Source organism: Geotrypetes seraphini, chromosome 12 (assembly GCF_902459505.1).
Source record: "Geotrypetes seraphini chromosome 12, aGeoSer1.1, whole genome shotgun sequence".
In the NCBI taxonomy this organism is placed as follows: domain Eukaryota; kingdom Metazoa; phylum Chordata; class Amphibia; order Gymnophiona; family Dermophiidae; genus Geotrypetes; species Geotrypetes seraphini.
Genome location: NC_047095.1, coordinates 8,195,218 through 8,220,499, shown reverse-complemented (window position 1 = coordinate 8,220,499; position 25,282 = coordinate 8,195,218). Strand labels below are relative to the sequence as shown.

General features: G+C 43.9%; 1 protein-coding gene across 2 annotated transcripts in view; it reads right to left on the bottom strand.

Annotated features, from left to right (window-relative positions):
- VAV3 (vav guanine nucleotide exchange factor 3) overlaps positions 1-25,282 on the bottom strand; it is a 571,528-nt gene that overhangs the window by 412,330 nt on the left and 133,916 nt on the right. For both annotated transcript variants that reach the window (XM_033916404.1, XM_033916405.1), the window contains exon 3: positions 277-335. In XM_033916404.1, coding sequence (XP_033772295.1) covers positions 277-335 — 59 coding nt within the window. The remainder of the gene's footprint in view (positions 1-276; positions 336-25,282) is intronic.

Here is a 25,282-nt window from a genome sequence, read left to right as displayed (position 1 = left end):
ACTGTTTTTTGTAGTAAATGAATTAATATCAGTATCTCACTATTGACTGCAAGATACGCTGCCTAACTTTCGGCATCCCAATGAGAATCAGGGCCATAGTGTTTATCTTTTCTCACATTTTACAAAGTCACGTTTCTGTTAGCAGGACGATAAAAACCTGCTTCTGCTAAACATATCAAACAGTGTACCATTCTTCTATTAAATGCTAAATAACATACAAGAAGAGTTGAGCTAAGTAAAACACAAAGCAAACTGCAGCAGGAAAAACAGCCCTACCTTATACCTGTACTTAATGCAATATGTGTATGAGAAAGTCTTGATAATGTTTCGATGACCTGAAAAACAGAAGAGGAAATAAACACGTCACATTAGACAAGGTTGTGGCATTACAAGAAGTCTGAATGAGATGGGTGCATAGTCGGAGATTTCAGTCCCATACCTATCACATTCACGCATCCTCAAACAGCAAAATCTCGCACCCCCAGATTCTATATAGGTCGCCAAAATTTGGACACCCAGGGCAGATGTGCTTGCAAATTAATTAACAAGGCATTAAATGAAATTAATAATTGAAGTCAATTGGGAACAATTTGCATTTGCACATGTATCTCCCCTAAGTCGCAATTCTATAATGATGCACAATTCATCAGAGGGGTACGAGTAGGGTTACCGGACGCCTGGATTTATCCGGACATGTCCTCTTTTTAGAGGGTATGTCTGAGCATCTGGACGGCTTTTCAAAACCCGGCATTTTGTCCGGGTTTTGAAAAGTTTGGAACAAATCACTGCCGGGCAGGAGTGCATCCGCGCATGTGCAAATGCTAAGCCACGATCACATGCGCGTGCGTGCGATGTCATCACATCGCATCCACCCATGCACGGATGTGCTCCTGCCCAGCGAGAGTAGGCAGTGGGGGACAGGGCAGGGCTAGGACAGGATTGGGGGTGGGACTGGAGCGTCCTTTGAGAGAGAAAATATCATCTTCCACCTCGACACGTCCGGTGACATTTAAATACGTCACCGGACGTGTCGAGGTGGTAGATGATATTTTCTCTCTCAAAGGACCTTCGGCCACAAGAGGGCATCCGCTCAAACTCAGGGGCGGGAAATTTCATGGCAACACCAGGAAGTACTTCTTCACCGAAAGAGTGGTTGATCATTGGAACGAGCTTCCAGTACAGGTGATCGAGGCCAACAGCGTGCCAGATTTTAAGAATAAATGGGATGCCTATGTGGGATCCCTATGAGGGTCGAGTCAAGGTATTGGATCATTAGGCGCAGGGTCTCTAGGAGAGTAGACTTAGGGGGGTGGGTTAGTAGAGTGGGCAGACTTGATGGGCTATGGCCCTTTTCTGCAGTCATATTTCTATGTTTCTTTCTACGTTTATAATGGGGCAGGTGTGGGTGGAACTTGGTGGGCCTGGGGGCATGTCTAGGGATCTGGATTTTCCAAATAGAAAATCTGGTAACCCTAAGTATGAGTGGACCAGGGGGTGTTCCTAGAAATTAGACGCAATGTTTAGTCCAGGCAGAATTCTGCAAGTGCAGAATTTGGGCAGAATTCTTTATCCCCCTCTGAACACAGAGAATTCTGCACATGCTATGCAGAATTCAGTGCAAATACGGGAAGTAGAGCAGTAAGTGAACTGCTGCCCAGCAAGTCACTTCCTCCTCTTGTGCTGGCTTAGACCCAACTGTTTATGTGAATTGCAATCTCGTACTCACAGAATTCTGCCCGGAGTAAATGTTACAGAATACTATTTGCAAGCCCAACTGCCAAAAATGAGGTGCTGACATTCACACCAGTTTTCACAGGCATAAATGCTGGTGCCTAAAGCACGGAGCACCCTTTACATAATACTACTTAAGCATGGATCTTTCTGGCACCTATCTTTGGGCGACATTTACTGAATACAGCCCCCACAGTGTGTCCAGACAGAACATAGTAACATAGTAGATGACGGCAGATAAAGACCCAACCTGACTCAATTAAAAATTTTTTTAAAATTACTTCTTAGCTATTTCTGGGCAAGAATCCAAAGCTCTACCCGGTACTGTGCTTGGGTTCCAACTGCTGAAATCTCCGTTAAAACCTACCCATCTACACCCTCCCAGCCATTGAAGCCCTCCCCAGCCTATCCTCCACCAAACGGCCATATACGGACACAGACCGTGCAAGTCTGCCCAGTACTGGCCTTAGTTCAATTTTTAATATTATTTTCTGATTCTAGATCATCCCACGCTTCTTTGAACTCAGTCACAGTTTTACTCTCCATCACCTCTCTCGAGAGCACATTCCAGGCATCCACCACCCTCTCCGTAAAATAGAATTTCCTAACATTGCCTTTGAATCTACCACCCCTCAACCTCAAATTATGTCCTCTGGTTTTACCATTTTCCTTTCTCTGGAAAAGATTATGTTCTACGTTAATACCCTTCAAGTATTTGAATGTCTGAATCATATCTCCTCTGTCTCTCCTTTCCTCAGGGCTTCCAGTCTCTCCTCATACGTCTTCTGGCGCAAGCCTCCTATCATTTTCATCGCCCTCCTCTGGACCGTTTCAAGTCTTCTTACGTCCTTCACCAGATACAGTCTCCAAAACTGAACACAATACTCCAAGTGGGGCCTAACCAATGACCTGTACTGGGGCATCAACACCTTCTTCCTTCTACTGGCTACGCCGCTCTTTATACAGCCTAGCATCCTTCTGGCACCAGCCACAGCCTTGTCACACTGTTTTTTCGCCTTTAGATCTTCGGACACTATCACCCCAAGGTCCATCTCCCCGTCCGTGCATATCAGCTTCTCTCCTCCCAGCATATACGGTTCCTTCCGATTATTAATCCCCAAATGCATTACTCTGAATTTTTTTGGCATTAGACCATTCCTCTAACTTTTGCAGATCCTTTTTCATATTTTCCACTCCCTCTTAGGTGTCTAATCTGTTACAAATCTTGGTATCATCTGCAAAAAGGCACACTTTTCCTTCTAACCCTTCAGCAATGTCAGAACAAACTTGAACTAAGGTTTCATATCAAAGAGCAGTAATGGTCGTTTATGAGCGCCATTTATAAAATAGTGTATGATGCCGGGATCCATGCAGAATTTTGGGCGCAACTATTCCCACATCTAAATTAGATGTGGATCTCCCTTATTCTGCAACAATGCATGCAAATTTCAGGAATTTTCCTGATCCACCCACGCCCCTCCCATAGCCACACACCCTTTTCTCATCTGTGCGTAAATTTACACTCGGATCCCAGTGTCTAAATTAATGCCAATTAGCATTGATAATTAGTGCCCAATTGCTGGTGCTAATTGGCTTGTATGTCAATTAAATCGTGTGCACAAATTTTTTTTCCCCGTACATTTTATTGAGGTTTTCTCATGATAAGGAAAAGCAGAAACTACAAATGCTTGAACTGACAAATACCACCCCATGAATCATCACCCATCAGGGCTGGCATGGTGGTGACTTCACAACCAGCATTTAAACACGGCTGGACCTGGGCTACACGGTGTAGTGGGAGAGGCCCCGGTCACCTTGTTCTGCATACTGGACGGACCATGAGGGTCTTTTTCTGCTGTCACTTACTGTGTGTGCTTGAGCAGTGTGAATTAGTATATATTAAAAAGGGCCCCTTTTGCAAAGCCGCAGTACCAATTCCAGGCACAGCAAATGCGACAAAGCCCATCAGAATTGAATGGGTTGCATCACATTTGCCGTGTGGGAATCGCTGCTGTGGCTTTGTAAAAAAAGGTCCATAATTTTAAAAGGGAAAGTATACACAAACTTTCTGTTTTTAAAATTATTCCGTGGAAAATTTCTGTACACTTGTACATCTGCTATTGGGCACACACAAATTTACCAGTTTATTTTAGATATATATATATATATATTTTTTTTTTTTTTAATCATCAAATCTCGCCCCCAAGAATGCCACCAACAAGATCAGACAAACTTCAATGCAATTTGTAGAAAAAAATTACAATCAAATCCAGAAATAATTAATAAAAGGAAAATTATCTTTTCAATGCTGCATAAAACAAACCATAGATTTCAATTTCAATGTGCAGGACAGGCATGCAAATCTTTCATATAAACATTCAATGTGGGTATCCTGAAAATCTGACTGGCTGGGGGGTTCCCACAGGACAAGTTTGTGAACCGTCTTACAACCTAGCCTCCAAAAAGCCTTAGATAGAAATAACATCACAAGTGCATTTCAACTATAAAAACAGTAGAGGGCGATCTAAGACAGGCTATTTTATTTCCTGTCCTTACCTGATTTGTAAAGATATACAGTATGTAGCTTCTCTCATTCATATTTTAACGGATTTGTTTACACTGACGAGGACCCTAACTTAAATCCAGTCTAACATGAAAAGCTGTGTTAGAACAACATCAATAAATTCTGGATTTAAGTTACTTTACTGTTTTTGGTGTGGGGGGTATTTTTTTCTTTTCAATGCAAGAACAAAAGTAGCCCCCACACTTTGGAACGCACTCTCTGAAAGGCTTTATTCAATTCACAACTAGCTCTATTTCAGGAAGTAGGTGAAAGCTTGATTCTTCTCCCAGACCTTTAATGGAAGGGGCAACTAACTTACTGGTCACACACATACAAGGCCTGATTCCATACACCGCACCTAGCAGCACCTTAATTGTACACACTGCTCCAAGTGGTTGTCAATCAACATTGATGGTCCATCCAGTCTGCCCAGCCTTACCCTTTCTTTAAATTACTGATTTAATGTAAATTTTCCTTTTTCCTAGCTATTTCTGGGCCAGAAACCCAAAGCTCTCTCTGGTACTGTGCTTAGGTTCCATCTACTTAAGTCTCCATCAAAGCTCACTCCAGCCCATCTAAACCATCCTAGCCATCAAAGCCCTCCCCAGCCCATCCTCAACCAGATGGCCATTATGGACACAGACCATGCAAGTCTGCCCAGTACTAGCCTTGGTTAAACATAACATAGGGTTCTTCAATATATGCCATTATTTTCTGATTCGAGATCCTCTGTGTTCATCCCACACTTTTTTAAACTCTGTCACCGTTTTCCTCTCCACCACCTCCCTTGGGAGCGCATTCCAGGCATCAACAACCCTCTCCGTAAAGAATTTCCTTACATTGCTCTTGAATCTACCACCCCTCAGCCTCAAATTATGCCCTCTGGTTTTACTATTTTCCTTTCTCTGGAAAAGATTTTGTTCTACGTTAATACCTTTCAAGTATTTGAACGTCTGAATCATATCTCCCTTGTCCCTCCTTTCCTCTAGAGCACGGGTGTCCAACCCGCAGCCCACTGGCCGCATGAGGCCCCATGAAGAATTCTGTGCGGCCCCGCTCATGATGCGGTCTTTTCCTTGTGAAAAATTCTGTGCGACCCCGCAAATGATGCAGTGTTTTTCTCTGCCGGCTCCCTCCTCCGTCTTGCTGCAGCATTTGCTTAAAGCCGCGAACAGCGGATCCTATGTGCCTCTTGCGGCTGACCCGGAAGTATTCCCTCTGACATTGCAACATCAGAGGGAACACTTCCAGATCAGCCGCAGGAGGCACATGGAAGACGCTGCCCGCGACTTTGAGCAAACACTGCAGGCAGGGATTTTGCTCCAAGAGCCGCAAGTTCAGTGCCACCTGTAACTTCAGCCAGATCCTGGAGAGAAGGAAAAGGGAGAGGAATGAGAGATGTCAAGTCCATGGGAGGGAGAGATGCCAGGGCATGGGAGGGGAGGGAAGGAGACAGATGCCAGGCCAGGGGAAAGGAAGGAAGAAGAGAAAGGAATGAGAGGGGATGCCAGATAATGGAGGGTGGAGGGGAAGGGGGGAGTTGGAAGGAGAGGAGAGATGCCAGGGAATAGGGGGAGGGAAGTGAAACTAAGGAGACAAATGCCAGACCAGAGGGAGAAGAGGTGCCAGAGAGGAGGAACCAGGTCATGGGGGGAGTGAAGGAAAGGAGAAAAAAGAGATGTCAGAGCATAGGGAAGGGGTGGAGACAGAAAAATAGAGAGGGGGTGAAGCTGAAATGAATTATACACAAAGGAGAGAAGGGGCACAGGATAGACAGTTTATGGAAGGAGTATAGAAAGAGGGAAAATATCATATGGAACGCGGAGAGAGCAGACAGAGAAATGGAAGGGGCAGAGAGAGAGGGCAGACAGTGGATGGAAGGGGCTGCATGGAAGACAGAGAGAGGACAGATGCTGTCTAGAAAGAAGAGAGTGAGGATAAGATGATTAAATCAAGGGGGATTTGTTCAGAGATGGGGGGGAGGTATTAAAAGAAGTGCCAGATTGGGCGTTGGGGGGGGAGAGCTTAAGGGGACCAGAAACAGAGGACAGAGAGAGATGGTAGCCAATGGTCTGAAGGGAGAGAAGTTAGACACGGGGTAGTGTGGAGGAAGAGGGAAAGAGATACTTGAAGGGAGAACTGTTGGGAAGAGAAAGAAAGAAATGGTGGACCTGGCGAAGGGAGGCAGGCAGGGGGAAAGATGGGATGGGGGACAGTTGGGAAGAGAAAGAGAGAGAAGTTGGATCTGGGGATGGGAGGGAGGGAGAAATGTTAGGCCTGTGGATGGAAGGCAGAGAGTTGCAGCATCTCTCTTTTTTCCTTCATTTCATTGTTCAGCATCAAGGGGGGAGGGAAGAAGAAAAACAGAAAAAAGAGGGAGCAAATTGTTGGACCATGGAGATAGAGGAGTAGAGAAGGAACCATGGGAGGGCAGGAGGGAAGACAGCTGGGATAAGATGATGCTAGGGGATGGAAAGAAAGGGACGGAGTTGTAGCCTGACCAGTGGAGAGAGGGAGGGGGTTCTGAAAGTGGTGAGCCATGTGGATGAGGTCAAAATGGGGAAGACAAGATGAGTGAGAGAGCAGTGAGTACAGTGGTAGAAATATGGTAATGGGGAGTAGATAGAAGGGAATAGGAGGCTGGGAAAGGAGTGAGATAGAAAATGGGAGAGCTAGAGAGAGAGAAGATGGAGAATTGAGAGAGAGCTGATCATTTAAAAAGAAGAAAGGTGAGAAAGAAGGCAAAATTTGAGTATACAGAGGCAGAAAAGAAAAAGTTAAGAAAGCTGAAAGGGAAAAATCAATACATTGGAGACAGGCATAAGAAGGAAATGGAATGAGAGAAGAGGAGAAAAAAACAGACAGCAGACACTGGAAAGAGAATTAGTTGAAGATAGAGAAAAAACAGAAAGAGAAACTGGGACCAAGATGATGGAAAAACAAAACATCCAGTCAACAAGGTAGAAAAAAATCATTTTTATTTTGAATGTATTAACTGGAATATGTTAGTTTTGGGATATGTGCACCACAATTATTTTTGTATTCAGTGGCTTAGTCATATACAGCTGATTTGGGGGAGAGACGAGCCCAAAATTAGTGGATGGGCACCAAAGTTTCTCCCTGCCTGAGTGCAACTTATAAATACTGGAGCTAGTGGGGATTCCCTGCCAACTGAAGACATCTTCCTCCAGTCTGGCAACCCGAAATCTCCAAGCTTTGCAGCCAATGGCAATATCCTGAAGCTGCCCCTGCTTTCATGCATGCATGAAAGTCAAAGGGGGGCAGGGAGGAGGGAAGGCAGCAGCTCTGCAATATTGCTGCCAGCTGCAGAACTTGGGAAGTTGGAGGGGGCTGTCAGTTGGTGAGGCTTGGGGGATCCCTACTAGCTACAACAGGAGAGATGTTCATTTTGAGGGAGCCTAAGCTCAAAGTGGGAGGCCCAAAAAAGCAGTAATATTTACCCTGATTAAACGATCCTCCACATGTGCTCCTGACAGCTGATTCAGCATCCCCACTCTGATGAGGCTCACCTCTGAAGAGGCACACCATAGCTGTAATATAAGTGAATGGGAGAACTAGGAGCACGCATCCCTGCTCATCAGAGTGGGGATGTGGAAGCCTGTAGCTGCACCCACTGTCAGCGGTGCACGTGGAGGATCACTCAGTCAGGGTATGTATTACTGCTTTTTTGGGTTCCTCTCCACAGTGTCCCTTTAATGAAGGTTTATTATTAGATACGTACATCTTCTATATTAGTGATTGCAAATTTGGGACCTGCTCAACCTATTTTTGGCTTATCGGCTAGTGTTAGTGTTTGTGCGGCCCCAGAAAAAAAATTTTCGGACAATGTGGGCAAGGGAAGCCAAAAGGTTGGACACCTCTGCTCTAGAGTATACATATTCAGGGCTTCCAGTCTCTCCTCATACATCTTTTGGTGCAAACCTCCTACTATTTTTGTCGCCTTCCTCTGGACAACTTCCAGTCTTCTTATGTCCTTTGCCAAATATGGTCTCCAAAACTGAACACGATTTTCAAGTGGGGCCTCACCAATGACCTGTACAGAGTCATCAACACCTTCTTTCTTCTACAGGTTATGCCTCTCTCTATACAGTCTAGCATCCTTCTGGCAACAGCCACTACCTTGTCACACTGTTTCTTTGCCTTTAGATCTTCAGACACTATCACCCCAAGGTCCCTCTCACCATACATGTATATCAGCCTGTCACCTCCTAGCACATAAGGCACCTTCCGATTACTAATCCCAAATGCATTACTCTGCATTTCTTTGCATTGAATTTTAGTTGCTAGATATTAGCAGGGTAGGATTAATTCATAAGGGCTCCTAGGCACACAAGTAAGGTTCACGTGCTAATCCTGAACTAATCAGCACATGATAATATAGATGTACTGATTAGCACAGAAACACCCATTCTCCAACCCACCACGTCCCTTCACAGAAAAAATTTAAAATTATTTTGCACACAGTTTGCACATGCAAACGTCAAACTTATCAAAGGATGCCTGAGCGTATCGCCCTGCAAGCCCTTTTAAGCTTCGTTAGGCCAGCATTAGTGGCTAACCCAGCTTACGGGAATAATTGGACCCCAAAATGAAAATCCCTGTAAACAACACAGGAAACCAAACAAAGCAAAAATTCCCACAGCCTCCGCACCATTGCAGGTAGTGTTCAAAACTGCTCCATTAGAGCCTTGTGGAAACTAATGAGGCAGAGACTGAGGAACCAGAAAATTCAAGAAGAAAAATCATATAAGAGCCATGCTTTGATTTTAAATAAACAACATCTCCTGCATGTGTCCCATATAATTTCATATATTCTTTTGTCAATATATTTGTTATAATACCATATCCCACTATTACGAGACTATCCCATTCAGAAAAGAGAATAATAGATCATAATAAAAACATAAATTAATTGTACACTACGTACATAAACCACATAACAAAAAGAACAGAGAGCTTGACAAACAGCTCTCCAATCAATATTGCCTAATAATCGGCAGAGGCCATGTAATAAATTCCTCCAGATAAGCACCCTTAGACACCTTTTCCTTGGAGGATGCTTCTAATTCCAGAAGGGTCAATTGCAAATGAGTCATGGCTTTCCATAGAGTGGTGGAAAACTGGAACACTCTTTTGGAGGATGTTATAGGGGAAAACACCCTCCAGGAATTTAAGACAAAGGGACCCGTCCCTGTTGAACTGGAACATATGCAGGTAGGGCTAGTCCCAGGGCATTGGTCTTGACCTGGGAGCCACCGCGGGAGCGGATGGCTGAGCACAATGGACCACTGGTCTGACCCAGCAGTGGCAAATTCTTATGTTCTTATGTTCATGTATTAATATCTATTCTTTCCATTCTGAGCAAAAGGCTTCTTCAAATCTATTTCACTTATTTCAATATCCTTTTGAAATTAACTTGAAAAAGTACATTTAGACAAATTCAAAGACACATATATTTGAAGAAAACCTAGAACAGAGAACAAGTAACATAGAAATATAGAAACATAGAAGATGAAGGCAGAAAAGGGCTATAGCCCATCAAGTCTGCCCACTCTGCTTACCCACCCCCTGTCTATGCCCTAATGACCCAATTTCCTTATCTTGACCCTCGTAGGGATCCCACATGGGTATCCCATTTATTCTTAAAGTCTGGCACGCTGTCTGCCTCGATCACCTGCACTGGAAGCTTGTTCCAATGATCAACCACTCTCTCTGTGAAGAAATACTTTCTGGTGTCGCCATGAAATTTTCTGCCCCTGAGTTTGAGCGGGTGCCCTCTTGTGGCCGAGGGTCCCTTGAGAAAGAAAATATCATCTTCCACTTCGACACGTCCCGTGAGGTACTTAAATGTTTCGATCATGTCTACCCTCTCCCTACGTTCCTCGAGAGTGTAGAGCTGCAATTTGTTCAGTCTCTCTTCGTACGAGAGACCCTTGAGCCCCGAAATCATCCTGGTGGCCGTCCGCTGAACTGATTCAATTCTGCGCACATCTTTACTGTAATGTGGCCTCCAGAATTGCACACAGTACTCCAGATGAGCAACCCATTTCTAGCAGTGAAAGGAGGCGAGAGAAGGCAACATGCACAAAAAGAAAATGTTTCACTTTTAACCTACAAAAAGTCAAAGAGTGTCTCGATCTGCTATTACAGACATTGATTAATTCAGTGTAATCACCAAACTGAGGTTGCCGTTGGAAACCATCATTGCCTTCACTGCCCCGTTCCGCCAACAAGTTAATATTCAAAAAAGAAACTTATCTTTTTCTCCTTGGTGGTCTGTTGAGATCTTTGCTTACTCGACAACCACAGTAGAGAAAGTGCTTGTGCTCAAAAGTGAATCTAAAAACCGGTAGTACAATTGCACCCACCCACCCACCCCCCGACTCGAGTTTCACACAGGTAAAGCAAGCACATGCCTGTGATCCATAGTCCTAAGGGAGCCAGCAGCAGGGCCATCCTCTCTTAAGACATTCTGCACTCGCCGTACAAACTCTTTTGCAATTACTGCCCTCTTACCTGGAACTCTCTGCCCACCCCCCCATCCTCCATCTCAGGGAGGAATTTAACTTAGATAAATTTAAAGAAGCATTAAAATGTTTCCTATATAGAGATGTTTTGAGCACTGATGCTAGTTACCCTTCTTCGAATCTGTAAAGGCAGCTTTGAATGAAACGCCTTTCCCTCCCTCCTGTTTTTTCCGTTTTTTGTTCTCTTTTCTTGACTTTATTGTAGTTCACCCTTCTCCCTTTTGTCTCATTCAACTGTTTTCGTCTTAGTAATTAGTTTTTTGTTGAGTATTTTTAAACTTATAATGCCCTGTTTTTTTTAATATTATTGTATATCGCCTAGAATTAAGACAGGCGATCAATCAAATTTTTATTAAACTTGAAAATGTGCAAGCCTACAGGGTGCAAAGGAGGCAGAGGCACCAAAATTGTTCCTCATGCACTGTAACCCATAATTGGCCATGGTGCAATGAGCAGGGTGGGCGCACTGTACAAGGGGCAATTGTGGCTCAAGATGAACCTGGCCAGCAGACTTGCCAAGCAGCAGACTGGCTGAGATTAGTAAACTTTTAGACAGAACTGAAAGAATTGGGCTCAGTGAAAAAAATGCCAACCATTTTAAGGGAGGCTAGTGGCTGGCAGAACCTTTGAAAGTTGATTTTAAATTGAAATTTATCTACTGACAGTATCTCAAGAAGTAGGTATGCCCCTCCTCATGGCTCCAATCCTTCCCCTGGCCCCGTGATTTCAAATTTTTCCCTCACTAATCCCATGCCTGAACTCTTTAGATCAAATACCACCAGAAGTCCAACAGGACACGAACCCACGGAAGCAAAGCAAGCAAGGAAACAAGTGGGAACGGACAATGAGCAATCTACGGGAGCCAGCAGGATAAAACAAAGCTTGTTTATTCCAGTCCAGGATATACAGTAAAGTAGACCCAACACAATACTGTGTTTCAGCGAGCCAAACCACCTACATCAGGGGTCACTGTATTTGGGACTTCAGTGAATACGACATCACATATGAACAATGAAATATAAATCCAAAAACAAGCAAGAGGGCACGAAAACCGTGTATGCAAATATCACTGCCAAAGTACATTTTCCTCAAGCCCCGCCCCTTCCCACGGCTAATCTCTCCACAACAGCCCAAGAGCTGGTCTTGAATATGGCAGCAGGTTGCCAGTGAAGACAAGGATTAAATCAATGCACACAAGTTTTACTTAGCTTGATATACCACAAATTCACATGGCACCAAAGTGGTTTACAATTTACAAATCGTGTCTAGAAACAAGGGAAGCTGGAGGAGAAAAACTAGAAGAAATAAAGAACAATAGGAAAGATAAGGGAAACGGGGTAGAGGGTTCTGCAGCTGTGCAAGATGCTTACCCCAAACTGAGTGTAAGAGTACAACAGCTTAACTGAAGGCATCTTTGAAGAGAAATGTTTATAAAGATGATTTAAAGTGATCTAAGGAAATTTCAAGTCTTACATCATTGGGAAGTCTTTTACATAAGGTTGGACTTAATACTGAGAAAATACTGTTCCTGGTGTAGTCATCTGTAATCTGCCATGGTAAAGGGATAACTAATAGATTCTGTCATGGTAAAGGGAAAACTAATAGATTCTGTTGTACTGAGTGGAGTATATGAGAACACTGTCCAAGTAAGTGGGAGAGCGTGATTGTCGAGTTTTGTGGACAAGAAGAATTTTGTAGGTTAAACTATGTTGGACTGGTAGCCAATGTGCTGCTGTTAAGAGAGGGGTGACATGATCGAATTTTTTTCTACCAGTTATTAGTTTGATTGATGCATTTTATATCAGCTGAAGGCGTTGGAGGTCTTTTTGTCTAATGCCATAATACAGAGAATTACAGTAGTGAAGGTGACTGATTAGTAGTGAATTAACCAGAATGTTAAAGGCAGAGGGGTATAAAAAACTAGATACTGAATGGACCATACATAATTTGTGAAAGCAGCATTGAATGACAGACGAGACTTGTGAGTAGGTGATAGTGGAATTGGTGTACCAGATATAAGAATTGGTGAAGTGAGAGTTGGGTTATCAAGACAAGAAAAGAGGAGAGCCTTGAATTTCTGCAGGTTGAGAGAGAGATGGTTGTCAGAGTTGCGGGAAGCACCAGCAGAGAGAAAGCTTCCGGGGCCATCAAAGGCAGTGTATTTACTTCATTTAACTGCCCATGGCCAAAAAGAGTACAAAACTGCAGCGCTGGAAATAAAAAGTGCCAGATCCTGACAGGGGGGGAGGATGATACTCTACACAGGCTCTGTGGGCTGCCACAGAGGTCTCGGACGACCGCCGTTGGCTCGCGAGCCTTGCAATGACGACTACTGATATAGAGTGTCAGAGATCACCCGGCTCACTTGCTTGGTCATTCCCACAGTTGCTGTTCTCCTACCTTAGTACTGGGATATGGCACCATAGCCTTTATCACAAATGCTTGCCAGTTTTCCCCATTTTAAGCCTCCCTTCCCCTTTCTTCCATCTTGCTCAGCCAACATTATAGAACATAAGAGTCGCCATACTGGAACAGACCGAAGGACCAAACACAGTATCACGTTTATAACAGTGGCCAGTCCAGGTCACAAGTATCTGGCAAGATCCCAAGAAGTAAAAAACAGATTTTGTGCTGCTTATTTTAGGAATAAGCAGTGGATTTCCCAGAGTCCAACTTAATAATGGCTTATGGACTTTTCTTTTAGGAAGTTATCCAAACCAAAGATTATCTTCCATTGTTGTCCAGTAAGCATGGGCCCTAAGTCTAGTCACTTTGTCATCATTGCACAATGGTTGACATAGCCTCTCTACTACCTTTTGTACTCTGCCCTCCACTCCTCAAGCCTAAACCAGTGGTTCCCAACCCTGTCCTGGAGGAACACCAGGCCAATTGGGTTTTCAGGCTAGCCCTAATGAATATGCATGAAGCAAATTTGCATGCCTATCACTTCCATCATATGCAAATCTCTCTCATGCATATTCATTAGGGCTAGCCTGAAAACCCGATTGGCCTGGTGTTCCTCCAGGACAGGGTTGGGAATCACTGGCCTAAACCATTGTTTTAGAAAGAAACCCAGATTCCCTGCATTACAGCACAATCTTTGGTCCAACCCAGGTAAAATTATTAAGTATTATCAAAGTACCATGAAAGTTCATATAAAAATCAGTGACACTGCTGAAATGACCAATGAGGAGTATATAGCTATGCTTAAGAATGTTCCTATTAACAGGGCACTGGTTTAGAGAGCTATAAAAACTTCACAGCAATAATGTGTTATCACTCTTTAAGCCTGGTAATTGCTTATTAAATCTTTCCTGGTGTAGTACCAGGCCCTATAGGGACAGATGACCTTTGTATTCACTTGGCGTATCACTGCTCATCTTAAATAAATCAAAATAAATAGCTCAATCACTCCAGGGCTTCTCAAAACAGAGGAAAGGAATTATTATACTATTTCTGTCCTCTGTTTATGATATAATGGGCATAATGTAGAATTTTAATCATCTTTCATAGTTCTCACGGGGAGTCAAGATGTCTCTCCAGGAAACATTATGTGAAACAGCATACAATACTGTCAATAAAGTTATCTTGGCCAATTAATACTCATAGAAACAGAAAATGACAGCAGATAAAGACCATATGGCCTATCCCAGGACTGCCCAAGTCCGGTCCTCGAGATCTACTGGCAGGCCACAATGAACATGCATGCGAGAGGTTTGCATACCAAGAAGGCAGTGCAAGCAAATCTCTCTCATGCATATTCATTGTGGATATCCTGAAAACCTGGCCTGCCAGTAGATCTCGAAGACCGGACTTAGGCAGCCCTGGCCTATCCAGTCTGCTCTTTCATACACTGTCTATCCCTTAGAGCAGGGGTGTCAAACTCAATCACGTTAAGGGGCCGAAATGCAAAACACAGGCCAGACCCCCACCCAATCTCTGCCCCAGACCCCGCCCCCATAATAGTACTAATTATAGCACAATTTTTTCTATTCATTTTTCATATATACACACACAATATAATTTTATTCACACCTTTTACAAAGGTGTGCTAGCGTTTTTAGCGCACGCACTGGATTAGCATGCGCTACCCGAAAAACTACCGCCTGCTCAAGAGGCGGTAGCGGCTAGCACGCGCGCTATTCCGCGCGTGAAGGCCCTAACGCACCTTTGTAAAAGGAGCCCATAATGGTTAACCACAAAATTAAACTACACAAAGCACACTGTATGCTTCTCAACATTCATTCCTACCAGAACACAGATAACCCCTATGCAAATACGGGACTAAAAGTACTAATATATAAAAAAGAAACCCTAAGATTTAAGACTCTGCATGCAGAACATACCCCCAGAGAAAAAGAAACAAATGTATTTCTTCCTGAGCAGTGCAAAATATTGACAGCAGATAAAAATTCTCAAAATTGACACAATTCAAACACTAAATTGAAAATAAAATCATTCCCCCTACCTTTGTTGTCTCCCTCCCCTCCATGCTGTGCCTCCCAGTATCCCAATGATGAAAAAAATGCCCTACAGTGATGATGAAACGGACGAGGACTTGGAGAGCCCATCTGTTGAACCAGAGCAAAACAAAATTAACAGAGAGGTGGAGCAGAGTTAAGAGACGACCAAAAAAGAATGTTCCTGGCAAGTGAAGGCCAATGACCGCTGCTTCCACGACCAGCCCCAGTTTAAGAAAAGGAAATGTTTTTGTTTTAAGAAGAGTAAATATTCTGGAAATGTAATAAAGACCTATAAGTACAATCCGATCACCTTCTTGCCATTGAACTTATGGGAAAAGTTTAAAAGAGAAGCAAACACCTATTTCTTGATGATGCTTATTCTACAGGCAATTCTTAGGATATCCACTGTGTCCTGGTCTACCACACTAATTCCACTATTGCTGGTGCATTGATTAACTGCTATCAAAGACCTTGTGGGTGATGTCGCCCGTCATAGAATGGATAATAATAATAAAAACAGTTTATATACCGCTGGACCATGAAGTTCTATGCGGTTTACAATGATTAAAAGATGCTACAAATTGAGTTGAATTAACAAAGTTAAAAGCTAGTGATTAACAGCTCTAGAGATCAGATATTGTGGACTAAGATTGTACAGATAAGTTACCTAAATACTTCAGGAACAGATATGTTTTTAGGTTTTTCCTAAATTCCCCATAAGTAGTAGGCACAAGCAGTTGTTCCAGGTCTTTGCCCCATAATGCTGCCTGATGTGCGAGAAGCTATTGATGATGTTTTTTAAATTTACATCCTCTAACCGGTGGAGAAACAAAATTCAAGTGTGAGTTTCTCTTATGTCTATTGGTTGTGAAAGAGAAGAGGTCAGTTATATATTTAGGGGCTAATCCGAATAGTACCTTATAGCAAAAACATTCACATTTGAACCACACACATGCTTCCATCGGCAGCCAATGCAGAAGTCGGTAGGAAGGCGTTACATGATCGAACTTCTTCAACCCAAAAATTAGCCTGACCACCACATTTTGTACCAGTTGTAATCGCCACAAGTTCTTCTGGGAAAGTGCCAAATAGGTGATATTACAGTAATCACGTTGACTCAGTATAAGGGACTGTACCAGAATTCTAAATGATGAAACATCAAAATATGCTTTAATGGACCGAAGCTTCCAGAGAGTGAAAAAACCCTTTCTAACCAAACAGTTCACCTGGTCTTTCATGGTTAGGTTCTGGTCCAATGTTGCACCCAATACCTTCATAGTAGATTGAATAGGATAACTGAGTTTATTGATGCACAGTGATGATTTAGTGTCGTCAAGCGGGTGTGATGAAGCTATGAAGAATTTTGTTTTTTCCGAATTAAGCTTTAATCTGAATTCACTCATCCATTGCTCCATCAAATTTAGTGCTTGTATTGCCTTAGGGGTAACTTCTGAGAGAGAGGTGGTAAATAGGATAATGATCGTAAAGTCATCTGGATAACTAAATAATTTTATCCCCAGCTGGGAAAGTTGCGCACCTAATCAAGACATGTAAACATTGAAAAGCAATGGGGATAGTTGTGACCCCTGCAGCATGCCAGATGGATTGCTCCAGGTATCAGAGAGAGTGTAATTAAAACTTACTTGATAGGTGCGGGACATAAGGAAACCTCAAAACCAGTCTAAGACCTCTCCTCTGATTCCAATTGCGTCTAGGCATTGTAGTAGTTTCCCATGGTCCACTAAGTCAAAGGCAGAGCTCATGTCAAATTGCATGATCAGGGCATTAAGGCCCTTACTAAATAGGAAACGCAAATTATCCAAGATAGCCACAATTACTGTCTCAGTGCTAAACAAAGGTCTAAAACCAGATTGAGTTTCATGAAATTAACAACAGGTCCTGTGAAGTTATTGCAGATGGAAGGTTTAAACATGTTAAATGGAAAGATATTAATTTCCTATCTTCTGGCTGTTTTATGCGGCCCGCATGCAGCAGCACCTGAACCGGAAGCCTTCTCTGATGTCGCAACGTCAGAGGGAATGCTTCTGGATGAGGTGCAGGACGCATGAGGAGCCACTGCACGCAGCTTCATGTACACTGTGGCTGTGAGGAGGAGGAAGCCGGCCACAAGATAACACTGGGGGCATCGGACTGCGGGCCGCATAAAACGGCCAAGCAGGCCGGATTTGCCCCAAAGGGCCTTAAGTTTGACACCTGTGTCTTAGAGAGTCTACGTGATTGTTCCATGCTTTCTTGAATTCAGATACAGTCTTTTGTCTCCCCCAACTTTGTCAAGATATCATCCCACACATCCAGTGCCCCCCTACTGTGAAGAATTCCCTTAGATTATTCCTTGAATCTATCCCTTTTCACTTTCATCCTATGCAGAGGGAATCGGACCCAGTTCTCTAGGATCTCAGGCTGCTGCATTAACCACTAGGCTACTCCTGGTAATAATTTATATTCATTCAGTCATCACATTGAGTTTTGCTGGCAGTTAGTTATATGGTTAATTCGTTAATTTTCTGTATGCAGCCCTCTAGGCACAGTACTGACCTTCATGCAGCCCACTGTGTATAAAAGTCCTCATAACATCTGTGTTTCAACAGAGCCGTTCCCAAATATTCTGTGATAGCATATAAAAGCATTACAACTGTTAATAAGTTTTTTAAAAAATAGATTTTATAGATTAACTACAGGACACTGACCTATGGCCTGGCTGCCCTGGATAGGCCCGCTCTTGCGCTCTTGCTAACAGAAGCTATGCAGGGTTAGGCCTGGCTAGTACCTGGATGGGGGACCACTGGGGAATACCAGGTGCTACAGGCTGCACAGCCCTATGTTGGGCAGCAACGACATAATGGAGCCACACACCGCATGGGAGAAGGCAATGACAACCCACTCCTGTATTCTGCCTTGAAACATCACAGGGAGGATTCTTCGCTGTGCATGCTTGGGTTGGTGGTCAACTCGAAGGCATACACACATACCGTGCGCTGCAGTCTCAAGGCAACAGGCATTCTTGTACTTCTCCACCACTAGAAGTTGGTGCCCATAACAACAAGAAGCAAACTACATGATTCATTCACCAGTTCCCTAATTTTATAAACTAGCGTGCTCAAATTTATGCTTAGCATGCAAACCTGCATAAGCAGTTTATAGAAAAAGGTAAATTTTGTGTGTGCAACTTAATGTAATAATTGACTCTTAAGTCTTATTAACAGCCAATTATTGGCTTAAATTGGAGTTAATTGATACTAATTGGCACCAATTAGTAACTATATGCCCAAATTCGCTTACTCCCTCTCCCCTTTTACAAAACCATGAAAGCGGTTTTTAACACCACTGAATGCTCCATGCTGCTCCGACGCTCATAGAGTTCCTATGAATGTTGGGAGCAGTGCAGAACATTCAGTGCAGTGGCCAGCACTACAAACCGCTTTTGTGATTTTGTAAAAGGAGGGCAGGGTTAGTCACTATTTTTAAAACTGCACGTGCAAATTTTAGTTCTAGAGGAGCATAAATCCGGGAGGTGCATGCGTGGGTCAGGAGCATACGTTGGCGTTCAGAATGCAAGGTATAAAATACTAGGACCGTTAGGCTTGAGCAATTACAGCATCCTTTGATGACCGCCTAAATTTAGACAAGACTTACACTATCTGTATTGCTCCATGGTGCAACCTCACCTGGAGTATTGCGTTCAATTCCGATTGCCTTATCTCAAGAAAAATATTAGTGGAACTAGAAAAGGTTCAAAGAAGAACGGCCAAGATGAAAAAGGGGATGGAACTCCTCTCCTATGAGGAAAGGCTAAAAAAGTTAGGGCCCTTCAGCTTGGAAAAGAGAGGGCTGAGGAGAGATATGACTGACGTCTACAAAATCTTGAGTGGTGCAGAACGAGTACAAATAGATCGATTTTTTACTCCATCAAAAGTTACAAAGACTAGGGGACACTCTAAGTTACAGGGAGATACTTTTAAAACACATTGTCAGAGGTTGTGGTAAGAGTGATTAACATAGCTGGTTTTAAGAAAGAATAGGACAATGCTGCTCCACTTATAGGAATTCTAAGAGAGTTGGAGCATTTAGTGCTCTGGGCCGCAGTAGAAACCTCTACCGCGGCTTAGTAAAAGGGCTGGGGGGGGTTGAGGGGTTGTATTAGGAGTCAGAGTTGGAGTCACCACATTTTTACCAACTCCGACGCCAGTAACCCAAAAATTGCTCCTGACACCGATAGGAAAATAAAGGCTATATGACATCTCAGACCTGCAGTCAGCTGTTGTGCGTGTGTCGTGTGAGCACAACAGCTGCGCCCGTTTAAAAAAAATAATAATTTTTTTAAAAAGTTGTGATGCTGGGAGGCTCCCCTCATGCCAAGCCACCCACACTTCCCCCCAACCTCCCTCCCCTCCTGCCACAGGTCCAGGACCCCCCATGCCATGACCCCCTCTCCTATCTTATTCTGATGATCAGCAGGAGGGATGCTCACTCCCTCCTGCTGACAGGCCCACCTCTTCAAAATGGCAACCTTCCCCTGATGCAAACCTAAGGCCCTGATTGGGAAAGGGGCCAAATGCACCTGAGGCAACCCTCAACCTGTGCAGCAGATTCTCACTTCCTTCCTTCCCATCCCAATCCCAAGTACCTTTTCTTCAGGTTGCTGGTAGTGGTTCCTACACACTGCCAGCAGCTGACCTGGAAGCCTTCCCTCTGATGTGTGTGCATTTTGTGTTAGTGGGAAGTCTTCTGGGTCAGCCATCGGCAGCTTGTAGGAACTGCTGCTTGTGACCTGAAGAAAAGGTAAGCGGGCTGGGAGGATGGGAAGGGAGGGAGAGAGAGCTACTGCATGGGCTGAAAAGGGTGGGAAGGAGGGAAGAGAAAGAGGGAAGGCTTCCGGGTCAGCTGCCTGCAATGTGTAGGACCTGCTATCAGCGGTCTATAGCTGCTGGGTGGACAGGCCTGAGCCCAAACTGGACAGGCAAGGCCTGTCCTTGGCTACACCCCTGCTCCCTATTGTACAATTGCCAAGTTTCTATGGCACACAACTCAAAAGTGGGCATGGACAGATCAGGGGTGTGCCTGGAAGTTAGGCATGGTGTTATAGAATACTATCATTTCTGCACCCAAGTGCCAGGACTTAAGCGCAAGCATTTAAGGCTGGCATATATACTCGCATCTAAATTTGGGCACAGAAATGCAGCCTTAAGCTGGTATTCTATAACAGCAGTTCTGCCATTATAGGATTCATGCCATAATGGAACTAACTCTGGCCACCATTTACCGAATCTGGCCCCAAGAATGTCTGCACAGTCACTTGGAGTATATGGATTCCAATGAGAAAATTATAAGCTATAAGGCTCGGAACAGACAGCTTAATAACCACACAGATCACAGCTTCCTCCTTGATGGGTTTGAAAATCCTCTAGAATCTCAAAAACAGGATTATAAAAAATTGGAAAAATGTGATTCCTGTTATTTATTGCCAGTTGCAGATTCTTGCAGGGTCATTTCAACTAGGGCACTTAGAAGCCATTTCCTCACTGTCAAGATGACAGTGAATCATACCCTTTCCAGCTGAGCTCAGCACCATGGAGGCATCCTATTCTTTTATTAGTTTCACTTAAATGCACATTCTTAATATATATGTCTTATTTAAACTGTAATGCCTTTTATGCTTGATCAGCGTAAGCAGGACAGTTCCTAGCTGCGTTACTGACTCCAGGATGAGGCATTTCATATTTCAACTCAGGTAGAAGAACAGTGTTATTGCAGAATAATTATTTTTCATTCTGGTTATGATTTGGTATTTTTACTCTTACATTTTCTCTTTATTGCTCTTCCTACATATTGCTCTGTCTTGAGAGAATGTATTTTTCCTAAGAACAGTGGCATACCTAGCATATGTGACATCCGGGGCCCATCATTTTTTGGCACCCCCCCTACCCCCATCTGTACAAAAAACATGATTTTTAGTAACAAGCCACATGTCACACATGAGTACCTAGGAAAAGGCTGCATCTTACATACTGCAGTGAGCAGTACAACATCAATACACCCATTGTAAAACTAAACAAGCCAGACTAGTACAGATCAATCCTATACCGTCAATCCTAACAGAAAACCATGTCTTTCGAACACACAGAACACAGAAAACACCTTCGCCTAGTATGGAATATGTCATCACAAACTAACCCCTCCCCCTTTTACAAAACTGTGGTGTGAATTTTAGCCACGGTGGTAAAAGCTCCAACACTCATAGAATTCTGGGCATCAGAGCTGCTACCACCATGGCTGGTGCTAAAAAATGCTCCACAGTTTTGTAAAAGGGGGGATAAAATAGAAATACATAGACAAAGGTTAAATTGAACCAGCAAGAAGCTGAACTCTACATACAATGCAACACCACAGAAACAGTGACACAGGTCTCCTAAAGCAATAAATAAATAGAAAATTTTTGTTCTACCTTTGTCTTCTCTGGTTTCTGCTTTCCTCATCTTGTTACTCTCTTCCTTCCATCCACTGTCCCTCTTCTCTCTGCATTTTCCATTTGCTCTGTTACTGTGCCTCTCCCTTTCTCCCTCCTTCCAAATTGGTCTGGAAGGACCATCTTCTTCCCTCCGCTCCTCCCATAGTCTGGCATCTCTGTCTTCTTCCCTGCCAGCGTCTTCTCCCAACTCTCTCTTTCCCATTTCCCTTCAGCGTCTTCTCCCCACTCTCTCTTCCCCATTTTCCTGCAGCATCTTCTCCCCACTCTTTGTTCCTCATTTCCCTTAAGCATCTTCTCCCCACTCTCTGTTCCCCATTTCCATTCAGCAACTTCTTCCCACTCTGTCTTCCCCATGTGCTTTCAGCGTACTTCTCCCCCCTCTGTCTTCCCCATGTGCTTTCAGCGACCTTCTCCCCCTATGTTTTACCCTGTTTTCCTCTCCACCCCACCTTTTCTTCCTTTCTCCCTCCCTGCCCCTTACCTTCGTGGCGCTTTCTCCCCCCCTGGCCCGGACAACAGGCCCGGTCCGACAAACCTCCCTGCCCTGTGGCCGGCGATGTCTAAACTGCCTTCTTACAGCAGCCGGAACGTTGTAGTTGCATCAGAGATGGCCTTTACGGCAGAAACACACACCTTCAATGCTCTAGCCCAGGGGTGCCCACACTTTTTGGGCTTGCGAGCTACATTTAAAATGACCAAGTCAAAATGATTTATCAACAATAAAATTTAAAAAAAAAAACACAAAGCACACTTTACGCTGAGAAAATGTTAATTATCATTCCTATTCTGGGGTTTTTTCAAAGAGGTCAAGGCAGATGACTCTATGCACTGTCACCTCAGTAATAACCATACAAAAATAGACAAATACCCCCCCCCTCCCTTTTTACTAAAGCACAATAGCAGTTTTTAGTGCAGGGAGCTGCGATGAATGCCCAGGGCTGCTCTCGACGCTCATAGGCTCCCTGCGCTAAAAAACGCTAGTGTGGTTTAGTAAAAGGGGGGCCATAGTGCAAAATAAAGAGAGCAGATATAAATTCAGACATATTTTGATCACTAAATTTAAAATAAAATCATTTTTTCTACCTTGTTATCTGGTGATTTCATGAGTCTCTGGTTGCATTTTCTTCTTCTGACTGTGCATCCAATCTTTCTTCCCTCCTTTCCTTCCTCCCTCCCGTGGTCTGGCATCTCTATCAGCCCCTCCTTCCCTTGCTTCCCTTGGATGTCTGGCATCTTTTCTCCCCATCCCTGCGTTCCAGCATCTCTCTTACTCTCCCCATGCTATTCCTCCCCCCCCCCCCCCCGGCAGGATCCGGTGCTTGCTCACTGTTCGTCCCAGCAGCACTGCTGCAACTCTTCGGGCCACCGGCAGCATGAATGAAGTAAACATGCTGCCTTCAGTGACCCAGGTCTGGCCTCCTTTTTTTTTCAGCGACACATTTGTTTGCCCTTCTAAAGCCGCCACCACCCCAAGCTCGTCTTCCCTGCGTCGGGCTGACAAGCCTTCCTCTCCCCGACGTCAATTCTGCCGTCAGAGAGGAAGTTCCGCCCAGCTAGGCAGCGATGGCTGGCCCGAACTTCCTCTCCGACGGCAAAATTGACGTCGGGGAGAGGCAGGCTGATCGGCCCGGTAGAGTTTTCCGGACCTGGCCGGCTGTGCACCCCCCCCTAAGGCTGCACCCGGGGCGTACCACCACCCCCGCCCCCTCCCCCCCTTAGTACGCCACTGCCTAAGAACACTCTTTTTCAAACTTTTTCTTTCTTTGCAAATTGTGAATAAGGAACTGGTTAAAAGAGAGAAACCAGAGCCTAGGGCTAAAAGGCCAATTCTCTGAACGGAGGAAGGTAAATAGTGGAGTGCTGCAAGGATTGTACTGGGACTGGTGCTTTTAAACATATGACCTGGAAATGGGATCAAAGAGTGATGAGAACAGAATTGCTGGTAACACAGAACAATTCAAGGTTGTTGAATTGTATGTGGACTGTGTGGGATTGCGGGGAGACCTTGGGGGCGGGGAGACTGGGCATCAGGATGGCAGATAGAGTTTGGTGTAGATGGGTGCAGAGTGGTGTACGTTGAGAAAAATGGCCAGGTTTGGTACTGTGTGATGCTGGGTTCCACACTGGGGAATGCCACCAAGGAGGGGAGGTTTGGGGGTCATTGTGGACAACATATTAGAGTTTTCTGTCTAGAGTGTGGAAACAATCAAAAATGCAAAAAGAATGTTACAAATTATTAGGAAACGAATAGAAAATGAAACAAGAATATAAAAATTGCCATATTGAGTCAGACCAAAGGTCCATCAAACCCAATAGCCTGTCTTTGACAGTGGGCTAATCCAGATGTCAAACATCCAGCAGTATGCCAAGGAGAAGATCAATTCTTACTTTATACCAAGAGTCTACACAACTAATGATGATGTATAGAATTTTTTTCTCTCAACCTTTTAAATCCAACTGTGTTAACTGCCAGTGGCCGTATCTTCCAGCGACAACTTCCATGGCTTAATTATGCACCAAGTAAAAATATATTTTCTTTGATTTTATTTTAAGTACTGGTTAGTTTAGGGGTCCTCTTACTGAGCTGTTTTAAAAAGTGCCCTCTGCGTGTCCTTATGCAAGTCTTTCTCACTTGCTAAGGCCATTTTTACTATAGCCATAAAAATGCCTTGATGGCCAAGTGCTGTTGCCATTAGTGTGCAGCCATTTTTAAAAATTCCCAGGCGAGCACTTACCACCTCGCACTTTGTAGACAGTAAGGAGCTCACACGGTATCTGTACACTAGCCAATTAGTATGCTGTAATGTAGTTCTGCTAACTGGTTAATGCAGAAACATCCACTCTCCACCCTGACACGTTCCCTCAAAAAAGTTTTGAAAAATTCTTTATCATACAGTTAGCACATGCACATTTCAGAGTTACTGCAAGATGTTTGAGTGTGCGCTCCCGGGAGAGGTGGTGGAGAGTAGGATCTAGAATCAGAAAATAATATAAAAAATTGAACTAAGGCCAGTACTGGGCAGACTTGCACGGTCTGTGTCTGTATATGGCCGTTTGGTGGAGGATGGGCTGGGGAGGACTTCAATGGCTGGGAGGGTTTAGATGGGCTGGAGTAGGTTTTAACGGAGATTTCGGCAGTTGGAACCCAAGCACAGTACCGGGTAGAGCTTTGGATTCTTGCCCAGAAATAGCTAAGAAGAAAAAATTTAAAAAATTTAAATTGAATCAGGTTGGGCAGACTGGATGGACCATTCGGGTCTTTATCTGCCGTCATCTACTATGTTACTATGTTATGTATCTTGCAGTACTCCATTTTTAGCTGTGTTAGGCACCTGCTATCACTTGATGAGCTTGATGAGTGCAGATGGTTGCAGAAAAAAAGAATGTGAGTGGCGAAAATATAGGCTTGTGGGAGTGAGAGAGGAATATATGTGCATGCTGCTGGTTACAGAGGTCATGTTGACATTGCAAGAAAAAAGTACGATCAGGA